Source organism: Rhinichthys klamathensis, unplaced genomic scaffold (genome assembly GCF_029890125.1).
Source record: "Rhinichthys klamathensis goyatoka isolate OS25496 unplaced genomic scaffold, OSU_Roscu_1.1 h1tg000123l_1, whole genome shotgun sequence".
Lineage (NCBI taxonomy): Eukaryota > Metazoa > Chordata > Actinopteri > Cypriniformes > Leuciscidae > Rhinichthys > Rhinichthys klamathensis.
Window position 1 is genome coordinate 4,999,263 of NW_026606660.1, and position 26,832 is coordinate 5,026,094.

At 38.3% G+C, this 26,832-nt stretch overlaps 1 protein-coding gene across 1 annotated transcript in view; it reads right to left on the reverse strand.

Moving 5' to 3' along the window:
* Positions 1-26,832, reverse strand: part of kcnk5a (potassium channel, subfamily K, member 5a) — a 33,879-nt gene that overhangs the window by 3,860 nt on the left and 3,187 nt on the right. Inside the window, exons 2-4 of the mRNA XM_056255939.1 lie at positions 7,207-7,318; positions 6,662-6,828; positions 6,337-6,505 (exon numbers count right to left, since the gene is read on the reverse strand). Coding sequence (XP_056111914.1) covers positions 6,337-6,505; positions 6,662-6,828; positions 7,207-7,318 — 448 coding nt within the window. The remainder of the gene's footprint in view (positions 1-6,336; positions 6,506-6,661; positions 6,829-7,206; positions 7,319-26,832) is intronic.

The following is a 26,832-nucleotide window of genomic DNA, read 5'->3' on the forward strand; positions in this document are numbered from 1 at the left end:
AGTTTGTAACATTGTCATGTTTGCGCACCAGTCGCTGCAGGTAAACGATGAGGTATCTGTTGGAACTGTTTTAGTTATGTAAATTGTCAACTTCAATAAACTTATAACTTCATAACTTTCATATTTTCTAAACTGTATGAAAATAAGGTCAGTTCGACTGGATAAAAGCAGTTACATGCCTTTCTCATATGCTCTTGCTCACGTGCAAGGCTGTGAGATTGCTTAATAATATTAGTATTTGCTTATATCCAATGTTATTAATGAGATCTTTTAAAAAAAGTAATATCATGACTTTATCATGAATGACCCACTTTTAAGTATGGTTTCACTACGTAATTGATGTATAATCTTTTTACATTAGGGAGGAACTCCTCAACGGAGACATCACAGAGCACTGAATGGTAAGGGATTTTCCTGTATGTAACAGTGATTAAAGTTCACACACCAACCTCTCTGCTTTTGCTGACTACTACCATATTCTTTTACTGGAACAAAAAAACTGAGCCCCTGAGACAGTGGAATTTGTAGTTGTAGAGAATACCACGTGTATCAGTAAATTTGAAGTCACAGATAATTTTAGGAGTTGCAAAGTTACGCAAACAGTTTTTTCTCTCTTTCTCTCTCCCACAAATACAACACAACAGTTATTCTAATTAAATTCTTAATTGCAGGTGGACAAATTCTATTTTATGAATCTCAAATTATGAAACCCATAGACTCACTTTTTTGCTACAGTTGCTGCAGTGAATATGGTGCAAAACATTCACACACCTGTATGAAAAATGTTAAGTAATGGAAAATTTTTGCGCATCCCCAAATCAGTATGTAAATTTATTCAATGAAAGTTGTGCACATCAACTCAACTCAGCTCAAATTTTATTTATTAAACTCTTTCAAAATCATAAGAATGGACCAAACTAAGTGATATACATAAATAGCATAAATATTACAAACATAAAACAATAAATCACAATCAAGTCATCCATCATACAGCAAATCACTCACATTTATCAGACCTAATCAAGGGCCAAAAGCCAGACGAAATAAGTCAGTCATTAGATCACTTTTGAAAGTGTCCATACTTGAGGATTTTATAGAGAAGGGCAGTTCATTCCAAAGTGCAGGAGCTGCAACAGTAAAGGTGTGATCTCCACTACACCTCAAATGCGATCATGGGACAGTTAAACAAATACTCTGAGAGGAACGTAAGAGTCTGATATATCTTTTATATACTTTGGAGCCTGATCATGCAGTGCTTTGTAAACAAACATTAACACCTTGTATTGTATTTTACAGATGTGCCACCAAGGCTTCACTTATGCCCAAGTATAAAGCATTACAATAATCCAGCCATGTGGAAATGAAAGCATGCACAACAACAGTCTCCAAATCCTTGGTTGAAAGAATATGTTTCAGTAGACAATTTTCTCAACTTTTCAAGACTCTGTTCATTACATAAATCTACATTTTACTAGACAGTCCATAACTTTCAGTCAGTCCTTTCTCAGGCTGTTTATTCCCAAACATAATAAACTCAGTCTTATCCTAATTTAGTTGTAGGATGTAATGACTTGCAAACACCCCTTCACCCAAGTCAAACACTTATGAAAATGAACAAAGGATATACAGTCATCAAACTCTAAAGGAAAGTACAATTGCATATAAATAATTTTATATTTTCTAAAGATTGACCCTCAGGGGCAGCATATATAAAGGGAACAGAGTTGGGAGCACCCAAGAGATAGTTGCTGATGCAGAAACAGTTTCCAATCTTAACTGAGCATGTCCTGTCCTGCAGATAAGAAGAGAACCATTCAAGGGCCACACCCTTGATACCTACATAATATCTACATAATATCTGAGGCTTTCTATTAAAAAAACGATCTATTGTATCATGTTGTTGCTCAACATTAAAGCAACACCTTTCCCGGAGGCAATACAAAATATTATTAGCAACCTTCAATAAAGCTGACTCTGTGCTATGTTTAGTCCTAAAATATCCATAACATTATTTCCAGTAATAAAAAAACTTTAACGTCTTTCTCTAAGATTTTATTTATAAAAGGAAGTTTTGAAATAGGCCTGACATTTTTAAAAACCTGTGGATCCAGGATCGTCTTCTGTAAATTGGTTCAATGTCATGCTTCCCATATGATGGCACAGTGCCATAAAATAAAAGGATATTAATAATCGATAAAATACTAGGACTAATAATGTCAACGACCCCCTTAAGTAGTCACGAAGAAAGAACTTCATAGAGTGAGGTAGTCGGCTTTAAAAGCAATATGTCTTTCAACTGAGCTCAGGAAATGAATTCAAATTTACGCAAGCAATGTGAGGGTTTCATTGCTTCAACTACAACGTTCCCTTCTGGCGAAATATTCAACCTTAAAAGATCAACCTTGTTAATGAAAAACTTTTAAAAACTTACAAATCCTTGCACAGGGAAGAGAAGATGGATGGACTCAGTACCTTATATGGTAGCAATTTGCAAACAATGCCTGGGTTATTTACATTTTGTGGTAACATTTGCAAAAAAATATGAAAATCTAGCAGCATTACGAATGCGAATTCATATGATTTGTCTAACCCCTAGTGATGGGTAGGTTTAGGGGCAGGGTCAGGGGTAGGTAATTCGTGCAGATTCATATGAATTGGGCAACTCGTAAAATATGTATACGATTTAGCAAAAATCATACGAATTTGTATGAGTGAGGTCGTATGAATTCGTACAAATTAGCCACCTCGTAAAATATGTACGAATTGCCATGAGATCGGGTTGGTAATACATTTCTTAAAGTCAAATTGAACCTAATAAACATATGGTCCAAAATAGCTGTTTCCCCAACCCAAATGTTTTCAAAGAAAACACAAAATCAAGCATATGACCATGATTATGTGTTGGTCCAAAGACACATTGGGTCTCATTCATGAAACACGAGCAGAACGAATTTTTGTCTAAATCGTGTGTAAAGTGGTTCTGGCGTAAATTTTCGGATTCATTAAAATGTTCGGATTTTCCAAATGTTAGTTGGTACACAAGAAATCTACACCTGCTCCCAGCCACGCGTAGGCCTAAATAGTGCGCTTAACACCCGAACGTTTTGCTCATTAATAAGGCTGCATTTTAATTCACCTTAATCGGGTACATATTTGCACAGCATTTTGAAAAAATATTATATATAGTAATTACATACGTTTTTTCTTATTATGAGAGCCAGTAATAGCATCTGGGATGGTGGTCCTCCAGTTTGAATACTATTTTTCCGAAGTGAACTAATTAGTTTTTTGCTCTCAAGCTTAATGTCGAACCATTTTCTTCTCACTTCTGGGAATGTTCGATTAACAGATGAAACTCCATTAACTGCATCTGTAATATGCTGCCAAGCTTCCTTTTTTTTAGGACCCGATACGCCACTATGTACGCTTGAAAATAAATGTGGCGTTTTGAATGAACTTCTGATAATAAAACTTCAATTTCTGCATCTGAGAATTTTTTTTTCATTCGCATTCATGTCATAATATGATGCCCATATATAGTTGTCAGTCGGATTTAATGGGCGGGATTTATGGTAATTGAGAATGAACGTGCACGCGCGTCCCATTTACGACTGATTGGAATTCATTAACACACACACACACACATTTCACTATCACATCTGACGTTTACGAAGTATTTGTGAATCAGGAGAAGAGTTTTCGGGAAGGTCTCTTTACGCGCAAATCACTCGCATATTTACTCGTATATTTACGAATGTTTCATGAATGACACCCAATGAGATTAAATTTAAAGAATCAACCAAATTCTAAAAATTCTTGGGTCATAGGCTTACAAGGACAATAAACATGTATATTAAATCACCCAGAATCAAAATCCTATCAGCAGATGGAACAACCACAGATAACTCCTAAAAATCATCAAGAAATATTTTGTTGCATCTAGGAGGCCTACAGTATATATCAGGGTAAAAAGCACTGGTAAGGGCAGGTCAATCTTCATTAATTAAACTTCAAAACTTTTGAAACTTTCAACAGGCAACAATTTGCACTTAATCATATTATTAAAAATTGCCGCCAAACCTCCACCTCGACAAGTAGTCCTCAAGGTACTTAAATTACACCTAGGGGGTAAGAGTTCAGCAAGAGAGCTCATATCAGCACCAAGTCTCAGTAGTAAAAAGAAAGTCCAATCCATATGTTACATAAAAGCCATTTAAAATAAATGTTTTGTTAACTGAACGTGCATTTATCAAGTCCATTTGCACTGTAGTCAACTCAAGCTGATTAGAAGAAATGACACTTAGCTCTATTGACCCAATTCATCTCACAGAACAGAGATTTGAGTGAACCATGTTTGGTCCCTCTCAACATTGTCCAAGACATTGGTGACAGGGAAAATGGGTATCGGATAGCAAACCCATGACTCCATCGCTGATCTTACTCCACTGGACAGGTTCCTCAATTTCTTAAGTTTCACTAAGACTCCAGCACATCTGCCTCGTCTCCTACGTTGTCTTCTCTTCCAGCACACGCAGCCAGATCTACATGGCAAACTTTCATCAGCGCCTGAAACATGCACGTCTTTTCCGCAAACAACTTCATATTCAAATCGCGGTTCCATATGTCCATCGCTGGAGGTCAAATACTAACAACAAGAACATTTTCTGTGTTACTTCAAATTGACTGATACACGTGTGGCTGTTCTCTACAACTGCAAATTGACCAGTCACAGGTGCTCAGTTGTTTTGCTCCAATAACACCTTCATATTTTGCATATCCGAACTGGATGTATACAAATATAACAAAGGGACATAACTGAATATTGCAAGAGCAAAGACCTTTACTTACTTCATAAAGAAAAGCTATTAATCTGCTACATTTCTCTGTCCTTTATGTTAAAAGGTAAGATTTCTTTATAAAGTGTCTACTGTGAGATGTATAGTTAAAAACACACACACACTTTTTTGTGTTCTGGAACACAAAAGGAGAGAGAGCATTCAATCTCAATCATTATTAATTTATTTAATATAAAAAGATGCAATGATAGTTAATGGTGACCAAGACTATCAGTCTCTTAATGTCCTACTGTGCGTTTTGTGTCCCACTGAAAATAAAGTCATATTTGTTTGGTACAAAATATCATTGTGTATACTTGAGTTTTATTCTTGAGTCAACTATTTCTTTTAATTTGTAACTTACAGACTAGTTATATTAGCCTTTAAATTATTTTGTATATCTACTGAATGCGTGAATGTGAATGCCTTATTAATATTTAGCAATTTAATCTTAAGATTTATATAAAGATATATTATATAAGATGACCCCATTTTTTCAGATGTATTTTACAACAAAAAAACATTGTCATTGGAACAATATGGTAATATATCTTAACTCTGTTCTTTGTCATTCTAAATTCAAAATAATCTATTCATTTCTTAATATCAATTTCTGATAATCCCAGGTTGCTATGGTCACAGGTTGACACAGGAGGCTATGACTTCACATCGCATGGCCACGACATAAGGATGTCGTTACCACAACAAAATCATCTTGTGGCCATGACTTAACACGTTCTCAAGAGTTACTTCTGTATGTCGTGGCCACGACAAATCTAGGTGAACCGAACATGTCCCTTCCTGGTCACCGCATTCATTTTTTATCTCTGTAAGTGCAATTTTTATAACTACCTTGTATCTGTGTTGTTTTTGTAAAATATTCAAATTTAATCAATTAATCCAAATCAATCAGAATACTATAGTCTTTTACCTATTACATTTTGATCAACATCAACAAAAGCCATCTGTACATTACCAAGGTGCCATAGAAGCTGCATATGACATCCTGACTTGCTCAAAGGTGGCATAAATGTATTTACACAACAATTGCATAATATTATGAGATTAATGTAATTTTAAATAGCCTACATAAAGTATATAAATCAGGGATAGGCAACTTCTGTCCTGGACAGCCACTGTTCTGCATAGTTTAGCTCCAATCCTGATAAAAACTAGTGATCCTTTCTAGTGATCCAGGACAGAAGTTGCCATCCCTGATTTATATTTAATGTATGTATGTATGTATGTATGTATGTATGTATGTATGTATTTTTTATTTTTTTATTTTTGTATGTATGTATGTATGTATGTATGTATGTATGTATGTATGTATAAATATATAAATACAACTGGATCTCACTACAGCAGGGGTTCTTAACCCTTGCTAGCATGTTTCTAGATAGATAGATAGATAGATAGATAGATAAAGCCAACTTAAGTCACTATTAATTTTCTCAAGTGATCTATGATAACAAGCAGTTTTAACAACCAAGACACCCACCTGCTACAAGATCACCGAAACCAATAGTTGTCAAAGTGACAAAAGAAAAATACAAGCCCTCGATATAGGTCCAGCCTTCTTGAGACATGAATACAAATGGAGGAATCAGCAAATGGACCAGCACACCCCATAACAGAAAGACAGCTGTGCAGGTGAACTGTGTTTTCCGCTTTGAGAAGCCAAAAAAACAACAACAACAACCTTATAACACAAAAATAGATTTTCAAAATGCAGTTAGAAGTTCTCATAGCTATTTTTGTTATAGTTATTTATTATAGTGATAATCATTTTTACAATACAATGCCTGTGTGTGTTTGCTCCTTACCAATGTTACTCCTTTCTTAGTAAGATATTTCCCAAGGTGTTTAGCTCTTCCACCAAAAAACTTTCCAAGTTCACTGATCCAGGTGAAACACAGCGGCACTCCAAAAAGACCATAAAATATACAGAAAACCCTCCCTGGAGGCGTTTTTGGCGCAATATTTCCATAACCTGCAGAAATACATTTTTTTAGGGTGAAAATGGATTGCAGTTTATAGTGAATGCCATTCATCTCATTTTTTGATGTTCAATTTACACAGTCTAAACACATGTTATCTGGGCTTACAAGTGTTTCTCTGAGTATTATGCAAACAAACAAAAACACTGTACCCTTATGGGTACCCTTAGGATAGAGGGATATACCAGAATGGCTCTGAATCATGGGAAATAATAATAATAACTCCTCATTATTATAAATTATTTTTGTGTTAATGACAGTAGCATAAAATTCACCTGCATTTTTTTGTTTATTTTTTTGTCTAAAAATAAAAATCAATGTTTCCTTTGATTCTTTCTCCAAGATACTGCTTCAATGGACCAGATCCTTACCTATAGTTGTGATAATTGTAGCTGCAAAGATGACTGCATTGGGCCAGTTCCAGTTGTTGAAGGCTTTGTCCCCTGTGATGGTGACGCCTTGTCCTGCAGCATCAGACACCACCTATTTAAAAATGAAACAAACTGATGAAAACAGCCACACATTTAATTTGAACACAGTGTGACGTCAAGAGAGTATATTTTCTAGAGAAGCATGTGGATATGTTGTGTCTGAGACCAGACCTTATATCCTCTCATGCAAATGATATTATCAGCAGCCCCCTGAGAATGCTGATGAGCCTGCCTCTCTAGGACATGAGTGGGCCATACCTCAAATATAAGTTTCTCGACGATGGATCTGAGCTCAGATCATGCAAAGATATAGAGGTATAGTGAACGAGGCTTAAGACATCCCTTAAATCACAGATAAAATAATCGGTTGAGTGCAATTATTATACGACCGCTAACACGACACTGTTCTAACAGAAAAACTCTTAACGCGCTCTGGCCGCCCATCCGCACAAAACAGTGCCTGGTGTCTCGAGAATGCACTCCCTGAAATAGGTTCAAAGGTGCAAACGATTATCCGTTATCTCTGCGCAAACCTCAAAAACGCAAACCCGCGAAAACGCACACGGCACGCACATGCGCATCACGTGTTCAGTCCATAGGTATTCGCGTTTTAATATACAGTATATTTGCGCAGGTGTGTAGTCCTCCACAAATCAATCCTCAACAAACTAGTTGGTCTTAATGTCTGGTCTTAATTTATAATACAGAATTTTTTGTAGCGTCTGCATAGCCACACGAACCGGAATTATCCCGACAACATTTTATCTGTACAGAGGTAAAGGGAGGGCCTTCACAGGGGAGAGACTAGTTGTGTCAGAAAGCAATGTGTCAGAAAAATTCTTATTCACAATATTTCGAACAAGCCTGCTGTGTTTTTAAATGTGGGCAACATTTCTGGCAGTACCTCAGTCCTCATTTGGATATCTCTGTAGAATGTGCTATATGTTACACCGGATGTAAGCAGTGCAACATGATGCATCAAAAGCCAATAGAACCCATTATAACTAGTGATTTTGTCTACACTGGATGAACTGTAGCCAGTAAACTGATGCCCCGTTTGCTACTGAACAAATGTTTTTTTTTAAAAGTTAGCTTTTTTTCCAGTGCAGACAGCCTCAAGCTGCCATTCTCGATGTAGCTTTTAAATATATAAAAACTGTATGCAGTCGAGGGGGGCACATTAACTTGATTCCCAAATGTGTCTAGAAAAGCATTAATCTCTTCCAACATTTACAGAGAGGGATCATTTTGTGAGAGCTCTTTAGTTCATAATATCAACACTAGACAGAATCTCCCTGTGAACACGAATCCATGTCATGTAGAGATGCCGTCTCATCTGACAATGCTACATCCATGCCACTCTTACTTAGTTGCAGATCAACTCCAACTGCTCCTTTTTCACCACACCCTTTCCACTAAAACCACCTGGTGGATTACCACTTGTACTTGGTACAGAGTGCATTCCATACGCATCAAATTTGTCAACATCCAGTGTTTAATCCATAACTCAATGTTGCCACAGCAATATTCCTAAAGCCAGAAACTGTCATTGTTGTTTTCCCCTCATTATCTAATTGAATATTCACAGATGCAGATACACAGACTTCTGACATTCTTACCTCAGAAGTAGGTACAAGTTTAGATGTAGCGCCAATCTCTAATCCTAAAAGCAATGCCTTCAACTCACTCTTTATGCAGGCAAGCGTGCAGTTTATGACCAACATCAAAGCATTCAAAACACTTCAAGCTACCGGTTGTTGCGTAGATCATGTATGTTTTTAGGGTCACCCCACCCAGAGAGATCACTTTGAAAGAACTATACATTTTTCCACTACAAGGCCACATTCAATCAACTAATTGACAAAATGCTGCGCTTTCAAAAAGACCATGTCAGCCTTGATCATGTGAGAGGCAGATCAAATATTTTCATGGCCTATCACCTCCCCTGTCAAACAAGCACATTCTCCACTGTTATCAGCAGGTACACACCTAAAGCCACTGCGCAAGGACAATGTCTCTGCCTCCACACCCAACTCGCCTCACCAGCCAACAGAAACCACAAATCAACACTTAAATCATGTAGGGTAAAGATGAAATGGAAAACAAAAGTATACTTTGCTTCTACTGAAATGTCATTGCTGTTGCATCAGCGGCCAATGAGCTTGCTGCTCAAGCATTCAAATACTTGCCATAGTTTGCTGTTACAGTCTGACTACAGTTTTACTATGCTTTCAGAAACCCTCTCCCCAGCTCCACCTGTATAGATCTGCTACAGGGTTAATTCATGTATGTTACATGTGCAGCAGCAGTAGCATGTCTTACAGCAATGTCTGTAAAGGTATTCGCAGTAGCAAGTCTCGGTACTTGCTCAGCAGCAGCAGCGTAGCAGATCTATTCCGCCAAGATCAAATACATTAACATTGCCATATCCATTACCATGCCAATCTCTAGTACCATACCAATCTCCCGAGAGTTGTCATGACAGAAATACTGTTATTTAAGGGAGTGACGACAACATTGTATAACCAAACTCATACCCGTAAATTTTCAGTACCCACAACCGCATTCTTGGAAAAAAACGCGCTGTGTGAACTGAACCAGACTGGACTACAGTTGTTTGTCACATCATACAGTGCCAGAGAGCCGCTCTGTGCTGCACAATCGCGTTTCTACCGTGTGTTGTGGGTTTTTCATGTGTGGTTTCGGTAACTTACAGCGATGGAGATATGAGCTGTGTGTCATCTGATGGTTTTAGATCTAGCCACTGTTCTCCACGGGGGCTGTTCCCGTCAGTATTGCATTCTGCGTGTGACTCAAATGCTCCGCTCTCCACCCAGATATAAAAGCTGCTGTCGGTTAATAAAGATTTGACGGATGAACTCGTTTAGACTCTTGTCATGCCAAAAGTGATAAGACTGTAAGTAGGCCTATTCAAGACTGTAAGTTGCTGTTTGAATGGGATATTTCAAGGCTCACACCTGTAAGTAAATGCTCCAAGTCTAAGAGATTGGATAAGAGACCAATCGGAGTAGACTGGGTTTTTTCGGAAAGACAGGATTTAAAAAGACAGGAACTAAAACAGAGGGTTTCAGGGGAGTAAAAAAAAGGTTCTGTAGCAATGTACAGTATTTAGCTCTATTCAGACGGGAATATTTTTCTTATAATTTTTTTAGTCTGTGTTTTCATTTACCGATTAAGAGGGGACTAACATCTCCGTGTTTATTAAAGAGATGGGAATGTTTTCGGTAGCTCACAGACATGGCAGATTCAGACAGGATTAAAATCACAACGTACACCTGTGAAACCCAAATTTCTCCAGGAAGTTTTTTCTGAACTTTAATTTATGTCAATGTAGCCTATTCTAGCAGACCCCAAAAGTAAAAGAGTGAACTTGTACATGAGCACCTTAAAGTTAGATGAGCAGTTTAAAATGTAATCTTGGGTGAACAAGTCTAACTTTCAAAATTTGTTGCCACTACTACAGCTATTGAATTAAGAAGAAAAAAAAATGCTTTGCAGCCTGTTGCCATTCTTTAAGTTACCTCAATAACCTCAATAAGTTACCTCAGTGTGAATATCCAGAACTAACAAGCATACTTCTTGTTTAGTGGTTATGACTTGAAATGTATTTATAAAAATCTGTTACAATGCACTGTAAAAAAAATATGATAAATAAGTTGTCTACAACATATTTTTACATTGCTTTAACTCATGAAAAAAGTTGAAAGTTGCTTAACTTATTCTGATAAGTTATAAAAGATTCAACTTATTTTTTTTAAGTCAGTTTAATGTAATGTTATTTTTTACAGTGGTGAATACAAGATGTCTGTTGCACTTAGCCATTACCTACCTGAAAACATTCCCACCTCTGTAATAAACACGGAGATGTTAGTCCCCTCTTAATCGGTAAATGAAATCACAGATATTTTTTTTTTAAACTCAAATATTGTTTAGAAAACAATATTGTTCAGATATTCCCATCTGAATAGGGCTAAATACTGTACATTGCTACAGAACCTTTTATGAAATTGAAGGAGTTGGATCTGCAGTTAAAGAAACAGGATTACAACACGCAGCATCTTCAATATCAGACTTTGGAGTTAGAAGCTGATAATAAATTCCTCCATCTCCTTGTTCACCATTGAATGTCAGTTTCATCGGCACAGAATCAAAGTCCGCCACCCACTACTTGCTCCTGTGTTGGTGCATCTGTGACCAGCTTTGATGAGTAAATGTTACCCTTGTTCCCTTTCAGAGTGACGGAGGTAGACTCTTATTTTGTCGCTTTCAAGCGCATAGCAGCTACATTATTTTGGCTAAAAGAGTTGTGGTCATTGTTTTGCAACGTAAATTAGTGGGTAAGGCTCAGGAAGTGTGTATCGATCAAAGTTTTATATGAGACAGTTAAAGCTGCTGTTTTGAGCATACGAATAAGTACCTGGTGATAAGTACCTGAGGCTTATAGGGAAAACGGGAGAATAGAGAGGCAGCCTTTAATGGGTTTCATAATACAAATGTGGCTCGCGAGGGACAGAGGCGCATGTTTTTTCTGTCGCAAGCCAGGACATTTGATTGCCGATTGTAAGTGCTGGAATCAGAGTAAGCTCCCTGAGAAACCAAAGGGAGTTGCTTTAGTTCATACTGCTCCCTCTGCGGTTAATTCTATTAATTCGCATACAAATTTATACAGCCCACTTATTATGAATGGTTCGGTATCTCTTTCCGGTGAGTAGGAACATTTTAATTACTATCTTGCGGGATACTGGCTACGCTCATTCCTTTATTGTGGAAAGCGCACTAGATTTTTCACAAGAACAGAACAGTACTGCAGATCAAGCGGGTTAATCCGTGGCATTGAGCTTGGCTGTATCAAAGTTCCCTTGATGAGTTTACCTCAAATCTGATTTGGTCAATTGTGAAGTTGGGAGTACGTTCTCAGCTTCCCATAGAACAGGGGTGTCAAACTCCTGGAGGCCAATAGCCCTGCAGAGTTTAGCTTAAACCCTTAAACACACATGATCTTCTGGCTTACTTGAAAACTACAGGTATGTGTGTTGAAGCAGGGTTGGAACTAAACTCTGCAGGGCCGTGGCCCTCCAGGAACTGAGTTTGACACCCCTGCCATAGAAGGAGTGGGTCTGATTTTTGGCAATGATATCACTGGTGGTAAAGTCTTCCCTCAGCCCATTGTTGTGGACAAGCCACACATGTGTCTGGGTTTTGTGGACAGGTTGACGTGGGCCAACAGTTTCCTTCTGTCTTTCCTGCCTGCGTGGTAACCTGTGCTCAGACTAAAGTTTGATGATGTTTTAGATGTGTCTAGGTTATTAGGATATTTCTCCTAATTTGTGTGTTTTTGACTAAGATTTTGTCATCCAATTTGAGTCATGCTTGAAACTGGGAAGAAACAGCTGGCGGCTGCGCAGAAAGCTGATCCGTCTCTAGTCAAGTGTCTCGCTGTGGCAGTACAAAAAGATGAAGTAGCCGATAAGGATGTGGCTTATGTTTGGGAGGACGGAGTGTTTATGCGTAAGTGGTCTCCATCAGAAAAGGATCCGAGCTGGAAGTGTTTCAGGTAGTGGTCCCTAGATTTTGTGCATAGCTCATGATCATGCTCGCTCTGGCCACCTGGGAGTAAACAAGACTTTCAGTCGCATTCGCTATTTTTACCGGCCTGGTTTGAAATCAGCGGTTTGAGTACTTTTGTTCGTATACTGCTTTGAAACAGGGAAAGATTGGGATGAAGACAGCACCACAAACTAGCGTACTTGAGTATGTGAATTCATTCCGAGAACGCCTACACAGAGCTCGTGAAGTGGCACTTTCTGTGTACTGTCCCGAGGAGGACGGGCTTAAGATGCGAGATGTATCGTTTGCTCTGTTGGACAATTCAACACTTTTAGCGGATTTAAAGTCCCATCTGTGTTATGTAAGTGAAGCGTATCAGAGTGATATTACCCTATATAAAAAGTTCCCTTCTCCTTTTTCTGATGTGCCTAGTCAAACCACAGTATTGGAGCATGATATTGATTTGATGCAAAAATAATGCAAGAGTCGTCTGCATACTTGTTAGAACATGATTTTGCTGTGCCAAGTTCCAGTTCAAGTTCATGGAGCTCACCCTGTCTACTGGTGCCTAAATCAGGTGGGAAAGTTCGATTCTGCACAGATTACCGCAAGGTAAATTCCATAACGAAACCTGATTACTATCCTTTACCGAGGATGGATGACTATTGATAGGGTTGGCGCTGCAAAGTTTGTGACTAAGCTGGACCTGTTAAAAGGTTACTGGCAGGTACCTTTGATGGCAGGGCCGCCACCTTCCAACGCCTAATGAGGATAGCAGTGCTGGCTGGCTTAGAAAACTGTGAGGCATAGCTGGATGACATTGTTGTTTATTTATCTGACTGGGAACAGCATCTAACAAGTCTGTATACAGTGTTTAAACGTCTAAGCGATGAATCTCTTATATTGAATCTTGCCAAGTGTGAGTTCGGTAAAGCTGTCGTGACATATCTTGGGAAATGTGTGGGTCAAGGACAAGTGCGCCCTGTCGATGCAAAAATTGAGTGCATTGTTGATTTTCCAGCTCCAAAAACAAAATGGGAGTTTTGTCGTTTCTTAAGGTGAAGCATGCTCGGTGACACTGTAAAACCCATGGCCAGAATTGTGTGTTCATGTGGAAAATTAGAGAATCGCTAACTGGTCCGGAAGATTGATGTTCACTTTGTAAATAAATCATGCAATCAGTAGGCCTACACTGAATTCAAGCCCACAGAATTTCACAGAAAGCTCAGCAGAATTTCCGCCCTTCATTCACAAAGTTGTACCCGTTGCATATATTTCATTCAATTCAGCAGATTTTCTTCCAAAACCAGCACAAAACAATGCATAGATTCCATGTGGGCCTATCACAGTTGTGTTGTCCTTCATTTTGAACAGATGACTTAAGATGTTACGAGCTAGCCCGGGTATAAAGCATGAAATTGCCAAATAGACACATTCAAAATTTCCTTACAATCGAGGCCTCAGGAGCCTATTTAAATGCAATGATTGTTTCACATGTTCTTTATTGTATGACAAGTTGGTCACAGGCTTGTAAATCTGCCCTCAGGCCACTTGAGTCATTATATAAAAGTTCTCTAAAGATTCATGATAAGAAAGCCAGACGATTCCATCATAGTCATATTCTTGTAAAATACAAATTTCTCAGTTTTGAAAACCTGATAATCCACACAAACCTGTGTTTGATGTATAAGATCCTCCATGAAAATGCTGCTCCTCCACTAAAAGAGTTCATATCTTTGGGCTCTGAAAAAAAACAGCTCGAGCCACTAGATCTACGGTGCGAGGCGAATGCAGGATCCCTAAACACAGGACCGCATTTGGAAACTATGCTTTTTCTTGTGTGGCTGCTCGTCAGTGGAATATGTTGCCTATAGAGCTGATAAGAAGCACAAATTCGTATAATTCTTATACGTTCTCACGTCTGGCAAAGAAATGGCTTTTGTCAAATCAAATTTGCACCCACATGTGACCGATGTTGTGCATGTGAAGACTTGATTTTTTAATTTGGCAAGTTGGCAATTATTTATTTGGTCAATGTAAATTTCATTATTCATGTATGTATGATGTATTATGTATTATGTATTTAATTGTAACATCAGCCCAGGGACTACTGGTGGATATTAGCTCTTGAGCTAAAACCTGGTACTATGCATCTCTCCCCTTGAGGTTAATGTTTATTGTACGCTGTCCCTGTTTCTCTAAATAAAAAAATAAATAAAATAAATTCCTATTCTAATGTGCTAAACAATTTCTTTAAATTAGGAAGGGAGTTCACACAAGCCCCTAGCTAAACATTCAGGTCATTTAAAAGTAAACGATAATCCATGGTTAAATCTGCATTAAATAATATGAAGGTAAATAATGGATCTTTGCCTTTTACATCATGCAAGGTGTTAAAAGTATTAACGCTCTAACGCAGTGTTCAAAAATTTTTTTCCAGGAGACACCCATTTTCACATTCAAAATCATTAACAACCCCCAAAGACACAAAAAACTTTTTTACAAAAAATGTTTTATTCTATTCAACAACAGCAGAAACAATAATAGCATTAACAACTACGGCCGGATTTGACACTACGCGTTTCACGGAGGGAAGATAAAAAGAAAATGCTATCAAAACTTTTTTTTTTTACAAGGCAGTCAGACTCAGTTCCCTTCAGAGATACATTCATAGAACTTACTCATACTTTAATTCATATAATTTCCCTCAGCACTTGCGTAAAACCTCTCACTTCTTTGACATTTTTTTTTAAACAAAACAAAACCTACGCTGCATGCTGTGTCTGCATGAGACTGTTGACTGTTTGAAAAACTGTCCAGTATTAAGCAATCAAATGTGGTTTTAATGATGATCAAACTATTAAACTGTGATACTAGCCTTCAGAAATTGCATTGTAGTTTATCATCAAACTGGTAACGTTTCATCCCTAATAGAGTGGCGACCCCTCGTAAATCTTTAGTGACCCCCAGGTTGGGAAACACTGCTTCAACTCACCACACACCTAAAGCTGCCAACGGTTCTTACAGTGAATGCAGTTTAGTTACATACATGATGCAGGGCCACTGCATGGTAAAGCAAGTCCAGTCCTTGATTCTGATTGGTCAATAGCTGTGTTTTATTCATGATAAAGCACGACTATGACTGCTTCCCCAAACAGTTCTGTGCATCACGCAACACCCTTAGCCATTACCCTTAGCAACATAAATGTGTTTATTTTCTATTTTACAAACTTCTTATTACATGGAAATTCCATGGTTTTATATACTTTTTCCACATATGGTACTGAGAAAGGGTCCGTATAGTGATTGTGATTTTGACTATCGTGATTGTGATTTTACACCATTAGATGGCAGCAAAAAAATATTCAAATTTTTATATTGAAAGGGACTGAAACAAGGTTGTAAACAAGGACGTTATTTTACCTCTCAAATCGAGAATGTGAGTGGACAAGTGTGAAAGCTCACTACAGAGCTACTGGAGGCCAAACTTAAATCAAAGAAAGCAATGGAGTAGTCTTGCTGCAACAGAAAACACTGCTGAGCCTAAACTAAAGTTTCCTCATGCTGAGAGAAAAGCAGCTGAATTTGTGTGAGGAAATAACATATTGAGTTAAAAAAAAAATATTTATGAGAACGGTTCCTAGTCTGTTTTTATTTGAGCTCCATGAGATGACCCATATTACACCTAGGAACATTCTGTTGCTGTTCACAGTCAGAGACTATTTTTTTCCAGCAGAAGTAAAGCATTTAGTGATTTTACTTCATGAAAGTAGCATTGATGCATATTTTTGGCTTTAATACTTGTATTGTGTGGTAACTGTTTTGTAAAAGCAATAAGGTACTCGAGGCTAGTGCTGTATGGTGAATTAGTCACGGCTGAAGGGTGTTGTTAGTTGCAGGGGTTAACAACACCCTTCAGCCATGACTGTTTTGCTTTTACAAAACAGTATATGACTTATTCACCATATAGCAAAGCCTCTCGCACCTTATTGCTTACATACATACATATAGTCATACTGTATGCATGCATACATATATTGGTCCATCAAGTCCAACATCTAGCTACTGGGGCACCTCAGGGCTCAGTGCTTGGACCACTTCTCTTCTCCACATGTCATTACTAGGATCTGTCATTCAGAAACATGTTTGACACACAACTCTACCTTTCATTCCAGCCAGATGAACTGACGGTAGCTGCTCGCATCTTAGCCTGCCTGACAGACATTTCATGCTGGATGAAGGACCACCACTTTCAACTCAACCTTGTGAAGCCTTCTTGTGGTCTCAGCCAACCCAACACTTCATCACAACTTCTCCATTCAGATATGTTCGTCAACCATAAGCTCATCCAGGACAGCCAGGAACCTTGGAGTTGTGATCGATGATCAGTTAAACTTCACAGACCATATTGCTAGAACTGCCTGGTCCTGCAGATTTGCCTTATACAACATTATAAGATCAGGCGCTTCCTATCGGAGCACACTACACAACTCCCGGTCCAAGCTCTTGTTCTATTGTAATGCTCTCTTGGCAGGCCTTACAGCATCAACTGTCAAACCTCTGCAACTGATCCAGAATGCTGCAGCAAGAGTGGTCTTTAACAAGCCGAAGAGTAGGGTTGGGTACCGAACTACGACCGAATTACGTCGGTACTACAGAGTACCGATTCACATTAAATCAATCAGTGTCAAATTTCGGTACCTGAGAACACATCTGGGCGCGAGAGTAAGACTATTTAAATACAAATCCTGCATGTTCTGTGTCTCTCTGTGTGAATGAGTGGCGCAGACGCACGGTTTCATTTACCACACACACACAGTTTTTCAGCCTCTGCAGTCTCACTATATGAGAACATGAATGCATTTCCAGAGCCGCTCTGAGAGTCACTGAAGTTCATCGCCATTTTACAGTTTCATTTAAGAAATCTATCGTTATAGCCTATTATTAATACACGGAAACTCTCAAGGTCTTCACCACAATCAGTCAAAATAAAATTGTTTTAACTTGATAATATATTACGGTTTACAGTAGAATTTAGATATCTCAATTTAATAATAATACTAACACTACTAAATAAATTATTATCAAATGTATTTAAGGAATAATCACACTTTTTCTTCTGTGTTGTAATTTTAACAGTATAAAGCTCAGTTGTGCCACATGTTGTTTGACAAAAAAAAAAAGTTTAATTTAATATAAAATATCAATTAAATTAATGTTTTATGTCTTCATTTGATTACTAGAAAATTCACAACACAGAATTTGTGGAAAACAAAACATTTCATAGAAATGTTTTTTATTTTGTTTTATTACTAAAATGGTTGTTTTTATTTATATTCAAGCATCACAGACAATGGCAGACTACTAAGGTAGCTTTGGCATAATGTCAATAACAATGCTACAAATGACTTAATTTATTTACAGTTATTGAGGCAAACATGCCTAAATTACCGAAAAAAGGTACCGTTGGGTACAGGCACCGAATTTCGGGTACCGGTACCGGTTAAATTTGTGAACGGTACCCAACCCTACCGAAGAGTGCACGGGTCACACCTCTCTTCATAAACTAGCACTGGTGCTCGCATCAAATTCAAGGCACTGATGTTTGCCTAAAGAACAACAATTGGCTCTGCACCTCTATACCTAAACTCACTACTTCAGATTTATGTGCTCCCAGAAGCTTGCATTCTGCAAGTGAACGGTGCCTTTACCATGACTGTTCCATGCTGGTGGAATGACCTGCCTAACTCAACCCAGCTGCTGAGTCATTTTCAAGAAACAGCTGAAGACGCATCTTTTTTTATCAACACTTGACCCATTAATACTAACACTTGCTATTCTATATATCTATTTTAAAAAAAAAACACCTTGCTTTGTGTACTGTGCTAGACTAACTGGGACTAGTTAGACTAACTGGGACTAGACTAACTAGACAGCACTTGCATATTGTTGCCCTTTTGTTGGTTTTATTGCTTCTATTGTTCTCCTCTTTGGATAAAAGTGTCTGATAAATTATTTATTGTAAATATATACAGTATATAATTTTTCCATCTTTTTGTCTCTTTTAAAATGCTTCTTGCTTCATGCGAGCAATATGTTTTGGAGCCCAAGACATTTGTTGTTCCTTGCTAAGGCCGGCGGGTGAACCAACTTCAGATTAAGGCTAGATGCACTTCCTCCTTAAACTATTTCATGACTTTCTATTTAAATGTGTTTTTAAGTTACATGTCGTCTAGCAACAAATTACGCGTCCCAGCATAAGCACTCATGATAAATTATGTGTTAAAGCAGTTTGCAAAGTTCAAACCACTATAATTTGAACAGAAAAGCAAGCACTGCATGCATGCATAATTTAGTATGGCAGCTAATTCGAATAACAAAAGTTTTATTCAAGTTCTGAATGGATTATACACTGTATTGCAAAAAGTATTGGGACACCCATTGCATTCAGGTGTTCCAATCACTTCCATGGCCACAGTTGTATAAAATCAAGCACCTAGGCATGCAGACTGCTTCTACAAACATTTGTGAAAGAATGGGTCGCTCTGAGGAGCTCAGAGAATTCAAGTGTGGTACCGTGATATTGAAAGTCCATTCGTGAAATTTACTCACTACTAAATATTCCACGGTCAACTGTTAGTGGTATTATAACAAAGTGGAAGCAATTGGGAACAACAGCAACTTAGCCACGAAGTGGTAGGCCCACGTAAAACCACAGAGCGGGTCAGTGCATGCTGCCAACTTTCTGCAGAGTCAATAGCTACAGACCTCCAAACTTCGCGTGGTCTTCAGATTAGCTCAAGAACAGTGCGTAGAGAGCTTCATGGAATGAGTTTCCATGGCGGAGCAGCTGCATCCAAGCCTTACATCACCAAGTGCAATGCAAAGCGTGGGATGCAGTGGTGCAAAGCATCAGGTGCAGTGGTGTAAAGCACGCCGCCACTGGACTCTAGAGCAGTGGAGACGAGTTCTCTGGAGTGACGAATCACGCTTCTCTGTCTGGCAATCCGATGGACGAATGTGCGTTTGGCGGTTGCCAAGAGAACGGTACTTGCCTGACTGCATTGTGCCAAGTGTAAAGTTTGGTGGAGCGGGGATTGAGGTGTGGGGTTGTTTTTCAGGGGTTGGGCTTGGCCCCTTAGTTCCAGTGGAAGGAACTCTTAATGCTTCAGCATACCAAGACATTTTGGACAATTTCATGCTCCCAACTTTGTGGGAACGGTTTGGGGATGGCCCTTTCCTGTTCCAACATGACTGTGCACTAGTGCACAAAGCAAGGTCCATAAAGACATGGATGAGCGAGTTTGGTGTGGAGGAACCTAACTGGGCTGCACAGAGTCCTAAACTCAACTCGATAGAACACCTTTGGGATAAATTAGAGCGGACGCTGCAAGCCAGGCCTTCTCGTCCAACATCAGTGCCTGACCTCACAAATGCGCTTCTGGTCAAAAATTCCCATAAACGCACTCCTAAACCTTGTGGAAAGCCGTCCCAGAAGAGCTGTTATAGCTGCAAAGGGTGGGCCAACTCCATATTAAACCCTATGGATTAAGAATGGGATGTCATTAAAGTTCATGTGCATGTAAAGGCAGACGTCCAAAAACAGCTCGCTTTATAATCACTAAAAAGCTGTCACCTCAATTCATTGCGATCTCATAATGTTCCGCTATAATCAATGAAGCTGACTGCACAATTAATCTTACATACCCTACATCATTTCTACACTTTGTTTGTTATAAGTTAACACAAGTTCCATAAGTTCCAATTTCTAATTTCCTTTATCTCTTGAAGGTGACATAAGACTTAGATCTATAAAAAAAAAATATTGCCTTGACTCTTAACCCATGTATTGTTAATTTCCTCTTAGTACGCCATTCATGTGTTTCTCACACAAAAGTCTAAACATTGAGCCTTTCAGGCACCATCAAACATTGTGAGCTGTTTGTTTAGATCTGTCAATCTTTTTCCTGCTCAACCAATAGCGAGTGTTTAGGGTGTAGCTACTGTAGCAGGTGGAGCCAGAGGGTGTCTCCTGTTTAGTCTGTGTTTGACCATGACTGATGCGTTACATGAAAAAAGACGTTCAAGCCAAAATTCGCTGCATTTAGACCTCCAACAATTTAACAGGTCATGAACTTGCCAAAGTGGCACTGCGATGCCTCGTGCTACAATGGACGCTTCATAACATACAGCATCATCATGAATTATATACAATATGGATGTACTGACTGCTTATAAAACCTAAGCATTTTTACGTATTTACTAGCCTGACTTCGTCATACTCATATTCTAGTCAGAATGTGAGTCTGATACTGCTCCATAGGGCTTTGATTATGAGGCGTGTCTTAACCGAACCAGGAAAAAAACAAAACTCTGCACTCATTTGGATAGACCTACAACCAATCAGAGCAACGTATAGTTGCTTAGCATAGTTTCAACAGAACTCAACTGCACGCACGCTGGAAGAAGTAGTAAAATAATGAGTGTTGCTTCTTTTACTTGGTCCTCTATGTGAGTGTGCGACCAAAGGAGAAACCACAACGACCACAGGGTTTTCATTGCGTCCCATCTTCTTAGTGACCATCGGAGCCAGCTGATAAAATAAACTTTTGCTGAATCCTGTAGTAAGGACGGCAAACACATCTTTCCGAGCGACAAATGCCTTGATTGCAGTTCGATGTTCGTCTTTTAAAATTAATGCGCTGTCGATTTCTTTTACAACAAACGCGGTAGCAGAATCTATACATCTCAATTCTCCAGCTGCAGTCAACTTTGAGGGAAACCAGTTCAACCCAAGCGCTCTTTGATAACGCGATGATTACGTAACTAAAGAACATCTGTCCATAGGGCTGTGAATCTTTGGGTAGGCAGCGATTCGATTCGATTCACGATTCATAGGTTTTCGATTCGATTCAAGAACGATTTTTGCAAATTCAGAAAGATTCGATTCAATGCGATTCACATTAAAATTCGATGCGATTCGATTAATTCGATTCGATTCTTAATTTTTTATATGCATTCATAGGATTATTTAAATCAAATGCTTCCCCCAATGGGTCTTAGTCAGGGTGTGAATTATACAGCTGGCTTCGGGGGTCAAAAAAAAAAAAAACAAAAAAAAAAAACGACATTTTGTCTATTGTTAATGTTAGTTCATGTTAGTTTTTAATGAATCTATTATTATAAAAAAATATTTCCAAAGCCTATAAATTAGCATTTGTAAAAATGTAAACCAAGATTTAGGCTTTAAAAGTATAGTTCATCATGCTAACTATTTTGTAGGAATGGATACACAACCTTAAAGTGTTCCTGGTACATTAAACATCCTTCATTGTGAGACTAAAAATACCATGAACTTTCCCAACTAAACCTTAGCCTAACTAACGTTTCCTCATGGAATAGCTACTCTTTGTTCTCTTTATCCGACTGAACATTTTCCTTGTGATTCTGAAAGAAAACGCGCCGGCTGTCTACTTGTGCTATATTAACGATTACGAATGCAACTTTAATGCGCATCTGATTGATGGATAAACCACGCGCTCTTATTTCAGTGTAATTAATGTTGTAGTTATTTCATCAGTTCAGTTTAACGACATTAAGTTACATTTTATTCATCATTCATGATTAATCGGAAGCGTGTGCATTTTAGACATTTTAGACTCCTATTATACGTTTTCTCTTTCCATGTAATAAATGCGCACCCTTGAATAAGTGGGGTTTTACATTAACTGCTCAGGACGGGTATGATCCATTTCCGTAAAACTTCAGTATCTTATCTTAAAGAAAATAACGGTGACGTTTCCACGCAACGAACGCGTTGTTTCATAGCAGTGCCCGCGCAATGATATGGCAGCTTTATCAATGGCTTGCTTTCTCGATAGAGAGCTGTTATCTGCTCATGTGAACACCAATGGCTGTCCTGAGGAGAGCTCAAACATGGACTGCTCAAAAATCTGTAGATGAGAGCTATATGGGACCGAGCGCGAGCGAAATCCAGTGAAAGATCGTAAGAGTGCAGCGAGTATGTGAGAGCTGTGAGGACGCCGCACAACGCCTCATTAATTCGCGCATGTAGTCATTTAATGTTTATATGTTTTAAAGCACTGAATCGATATAGAATCGCAAATTATTCGATTCTTAGCATTTTAAATCGAATATTGACCGAAATAAACGATTCACGATTCGAAATACATGTTTCAAGATCGATGCATATGCATCGTCAGGATTTGTAATCGATGCATCGAGAAAACGAATGAATCGTTACACCCCTATCTGTCCATCATCGTATAAAGCCCGCCCTGGCAATTTGATTGGCCCGACTAATTTTGAACCTTTAAAAGTTTCTAGGAATGCTCCAAACGAAACGATCGATCAGAGGTATAATAAATATTAAAAGCTCAGCGGTTGCGGCAGTATCTCAGTCTCAAAAGGGTAGAGTAAAATAACAGTGCATCTAATTCAAACTACTATATTAAAATTCCGAGTCCGACCAATTGGCACTAACAGTAGCTGCCGTTGATTCAGCAGACATGTGCTGCTCTCTTTCCACTCTCTGCACTCCTTCCTCACACGAAAACATGTACTTCTCATTAAAGCTCCAGGTGAAGGGCTGCCATATACTACAAAAATACAACCTCTAATAAATAAAGCGATCCCAGTTATTGTGTTTTAGCTGGGAAATAGTGTTCTCAAAACAAGCCCCAAGTATTTTGTGTACGTCTTTTTTTCAGAAATCTGCCATGTCCCACAACAAACAGAATAAACAGTATAAATTATTTTTACTTATCAAAATAAACATTTTGATAAGTAAAAGTTAAACAGTTACAGAAATGTTATTAATTTTAGACCATTAAGACCATTAAGTCTAGTATGCACTGTTGGAGGTCATTTGAGACCCCAAATGACATTTGCTGAAATAAAAAAAATGATAAATTGGAATGTAGTGTTGCACGGTGCACCGATACTTCAAAAGTATTGCGATTCTTGGAAATTAAAAACGTCACGATTGCTAAATTTATTAGTAGGCCATCTATACTTTTATGAATGACCGCGTTCCAGATTTGTAAGAGACGCATTTCATGTTGGTGTGTGCAACGCACGCTTCCAGTGCCCCCTATGGACGTCTGTGTTTTTTCTCCTCACGCACGCAGCAAAGAAGCTGCAGCTGTCATTAGACAAACACTACAGCGAGATGGCTGCATGTGCGAGCACAAGTGATACTGTGACCGCCGGTCAGTAGTGGAGTGGCAATCCGGAGAGTCGGGACTTTTCCCGGTGGGCCGGTAGTGTTTCGAGGCCGCGAGGGCCGGTCTGATAGTTATACATTGCAAGTTCTTAGCAACACCATCCGGCGGCCTGGTGTGCCCGCTGGTCAAACTGTGCAGAATAGAGAGTCTCCGCAACGGCGAAAGATTGAAGCGCAAGTGAAGATGGTGCGCGAGCCGCAAGACACTGTATCCATGCAACTGATAGCAGTGAAAAAGAGCGCTCCGCTTGATTTAAAAAACAACAGATTTTAGCGCTAGATCTCTTATTTAATAGCGAACTAAATGAATGCTCTGCTAGTTAACTGGAGATGTTTTATTTATTTTTGTATTAGGTGTACAACTTTCCCCCCCAACTTTCATAGATAACATTAATAATTTGCAAGCTGCTAAAATAAAGCATACAAATCATCAGCTAAAATGATCTATAGGCTATATGATTATAATCAGAGCATGTGCATGTTTGTCAGTGATTTATTTATATTAGGTTCAGTGCCGCTGCTAGCCATTTTGGTGCCCTAAGCATAATTCCTTTATGATGGCCCCCCCTAAAAAAAAACATTTTCATTTAGGATTTTCATTTAGGGGGGCTAAGCCCCCAATGAGGGTATGATTTATAAAAAAAAATAAAAAGCTAAAAAGTAACACTTTAGATTAGGGTCTAATGCTTACTATTAACTAGTTTCATTACCATGCAATGGCATGGTTTTATAATCACTGGGATCCCGAATTTGAGGCAGGTTAGTTAGGGGTGTTCGGGGGAAATTTTGGATTTTTCTGAACTACAGATGTGCATTTTAAGATGTTGTGAAGGCAAAAAAAAAAAAAAAAAAAAAAAAATCGATAACAACAGCTTTAAAACCATGTCAGTGGGCAGCTGATTATTTTTCTCTCCTCATCAGCATCACACTCTTTTTCTCTTTGTTTTTATCTTGCCCTGTCTCTTCCCCTCCTAAAGTTGGCTTTTTTAATTTACTAAAGGTTACAATTTGTATTTTATTCTCTATATGTACACATTCATTATAAATCCTGTGCCTAACATGATGAAAACGGCTTTGTTCATGTTTCTTGTCTCCTCACAATGACAAGTAGCCTAAACTATTACACTATAGGCTACATGTTACATAGGCCTATTTTCAGTTCAAAATGGCGAAATTAGACAAAACTATATTAGTTTGCCTAATTATTTTTTGTCATTCGTTTAACATTTATGACCTAAAAAAAACTGTCAAATAAAGTTAAGTTTAGCTACTTACATCTTATCTCGCACTTGACCGTACACTGAAGCGTCGAGTTGCACTGTTCAAATTCGCGCTCAGCGTCTGTGAACATAAAGCCCGCCTACTTTGATTTGATTGGTCATCTCAAATATTCTGACATTGACGAGCAGTGACAGACCAATGAGGCTCAGATGAACACACGAACACACACACACACACACGCACACACCCTGTCCTGTGTTTCTGACGTGCTCTCTGTCTCTGCTCGGCGCCGCTGCGGAATGAAGAGGAAGAACGCGCTGAATCTGATTATAACAAGAAGTTTGATGATTGGTTTTTCATTAGGCTATTTTTGGTGCCCCCTCAGCACTTGGTGCCCTACGCACAGCGCGTGATGCGCGTGGTGGGAGCGGCGGCGCTGATTAGGTTATTACAGCATTTAAAGAGCACAGACCTACGCAAAGGAGGTGCATGTGAAACACCTTGTAAGAAATACTTTTCCTTTTCAGGAAAAGTATCGAAAAAGTATCGAAATCGCAATTCTTGACTTGGTATCGGTATCGAAACAATAATTTTGGTATCGTGACAACACTATTGGAATGATGACATACTGTAGCAGAAAAAGTGAAGCAGATGTGCTGAATGAAAATGCACTTTCTCTCCCTGACAGCGGATGGCTCTGATGGAACAGCAGAAATACAGCCGTTACCCTGTTGACCCCGTACACAAAACAGCTGCACTACTTTCTGTTTCTGCACAGTATTAAATGTTTTAAACAGCTATTCAGATTTTTGTATTCACAATGGTGTTCATCACAGCACTAAACGCTTAAATACTTAGACTTACTAGGCTTTTTATTTACAAAATTAAACATTTAGTTAACATTAACTAACAATAAAAATACTTCTAATGCATTTATTAATCTTAGTTAATGTTAGTTTCAACATTTAATAATACATTAAAATCTAAATCTGAGCTAACACAAACTAACAATGATCAGTTGTATTTTTTAACCAACGTTAACAAAGAATAATAACATCTGTAACAAATGTAGATATTGCTCCTTGTTAATGTTGATGCATTAACTAACAATACTAATGAGACCTTATTGTGTGATAACTATTATTCTTAAAGTGAAACCTTTTTTTACTTTATACATTTTTTGTGTATTATTTTATTGTATTTAAATGTTCAGTTCCTTTTGTTATAAGAAAACAGTTATTAATCCTGTTGTAGTATCACAACACTTTTTTTGCAACTTATTTAAAATTCAATTCAATTCAAATTTGTTTGTATAGCGCTTTTCACAATACATATTGTTTCAAAGCAGCTTTACAAAAAAGTGCATTTCAGAAATGTACATAGAAAAATAGTTAATCATGTATTAATTTAGGGCATAACATATCGCCGGCATCGAGTCGTCTCTTCACAGGCGTGGAGACAGAATCGTATTATTCACTCACACAATCGTATTATTACGATTATCGTATTAATAATCGTATTATTACGTATTA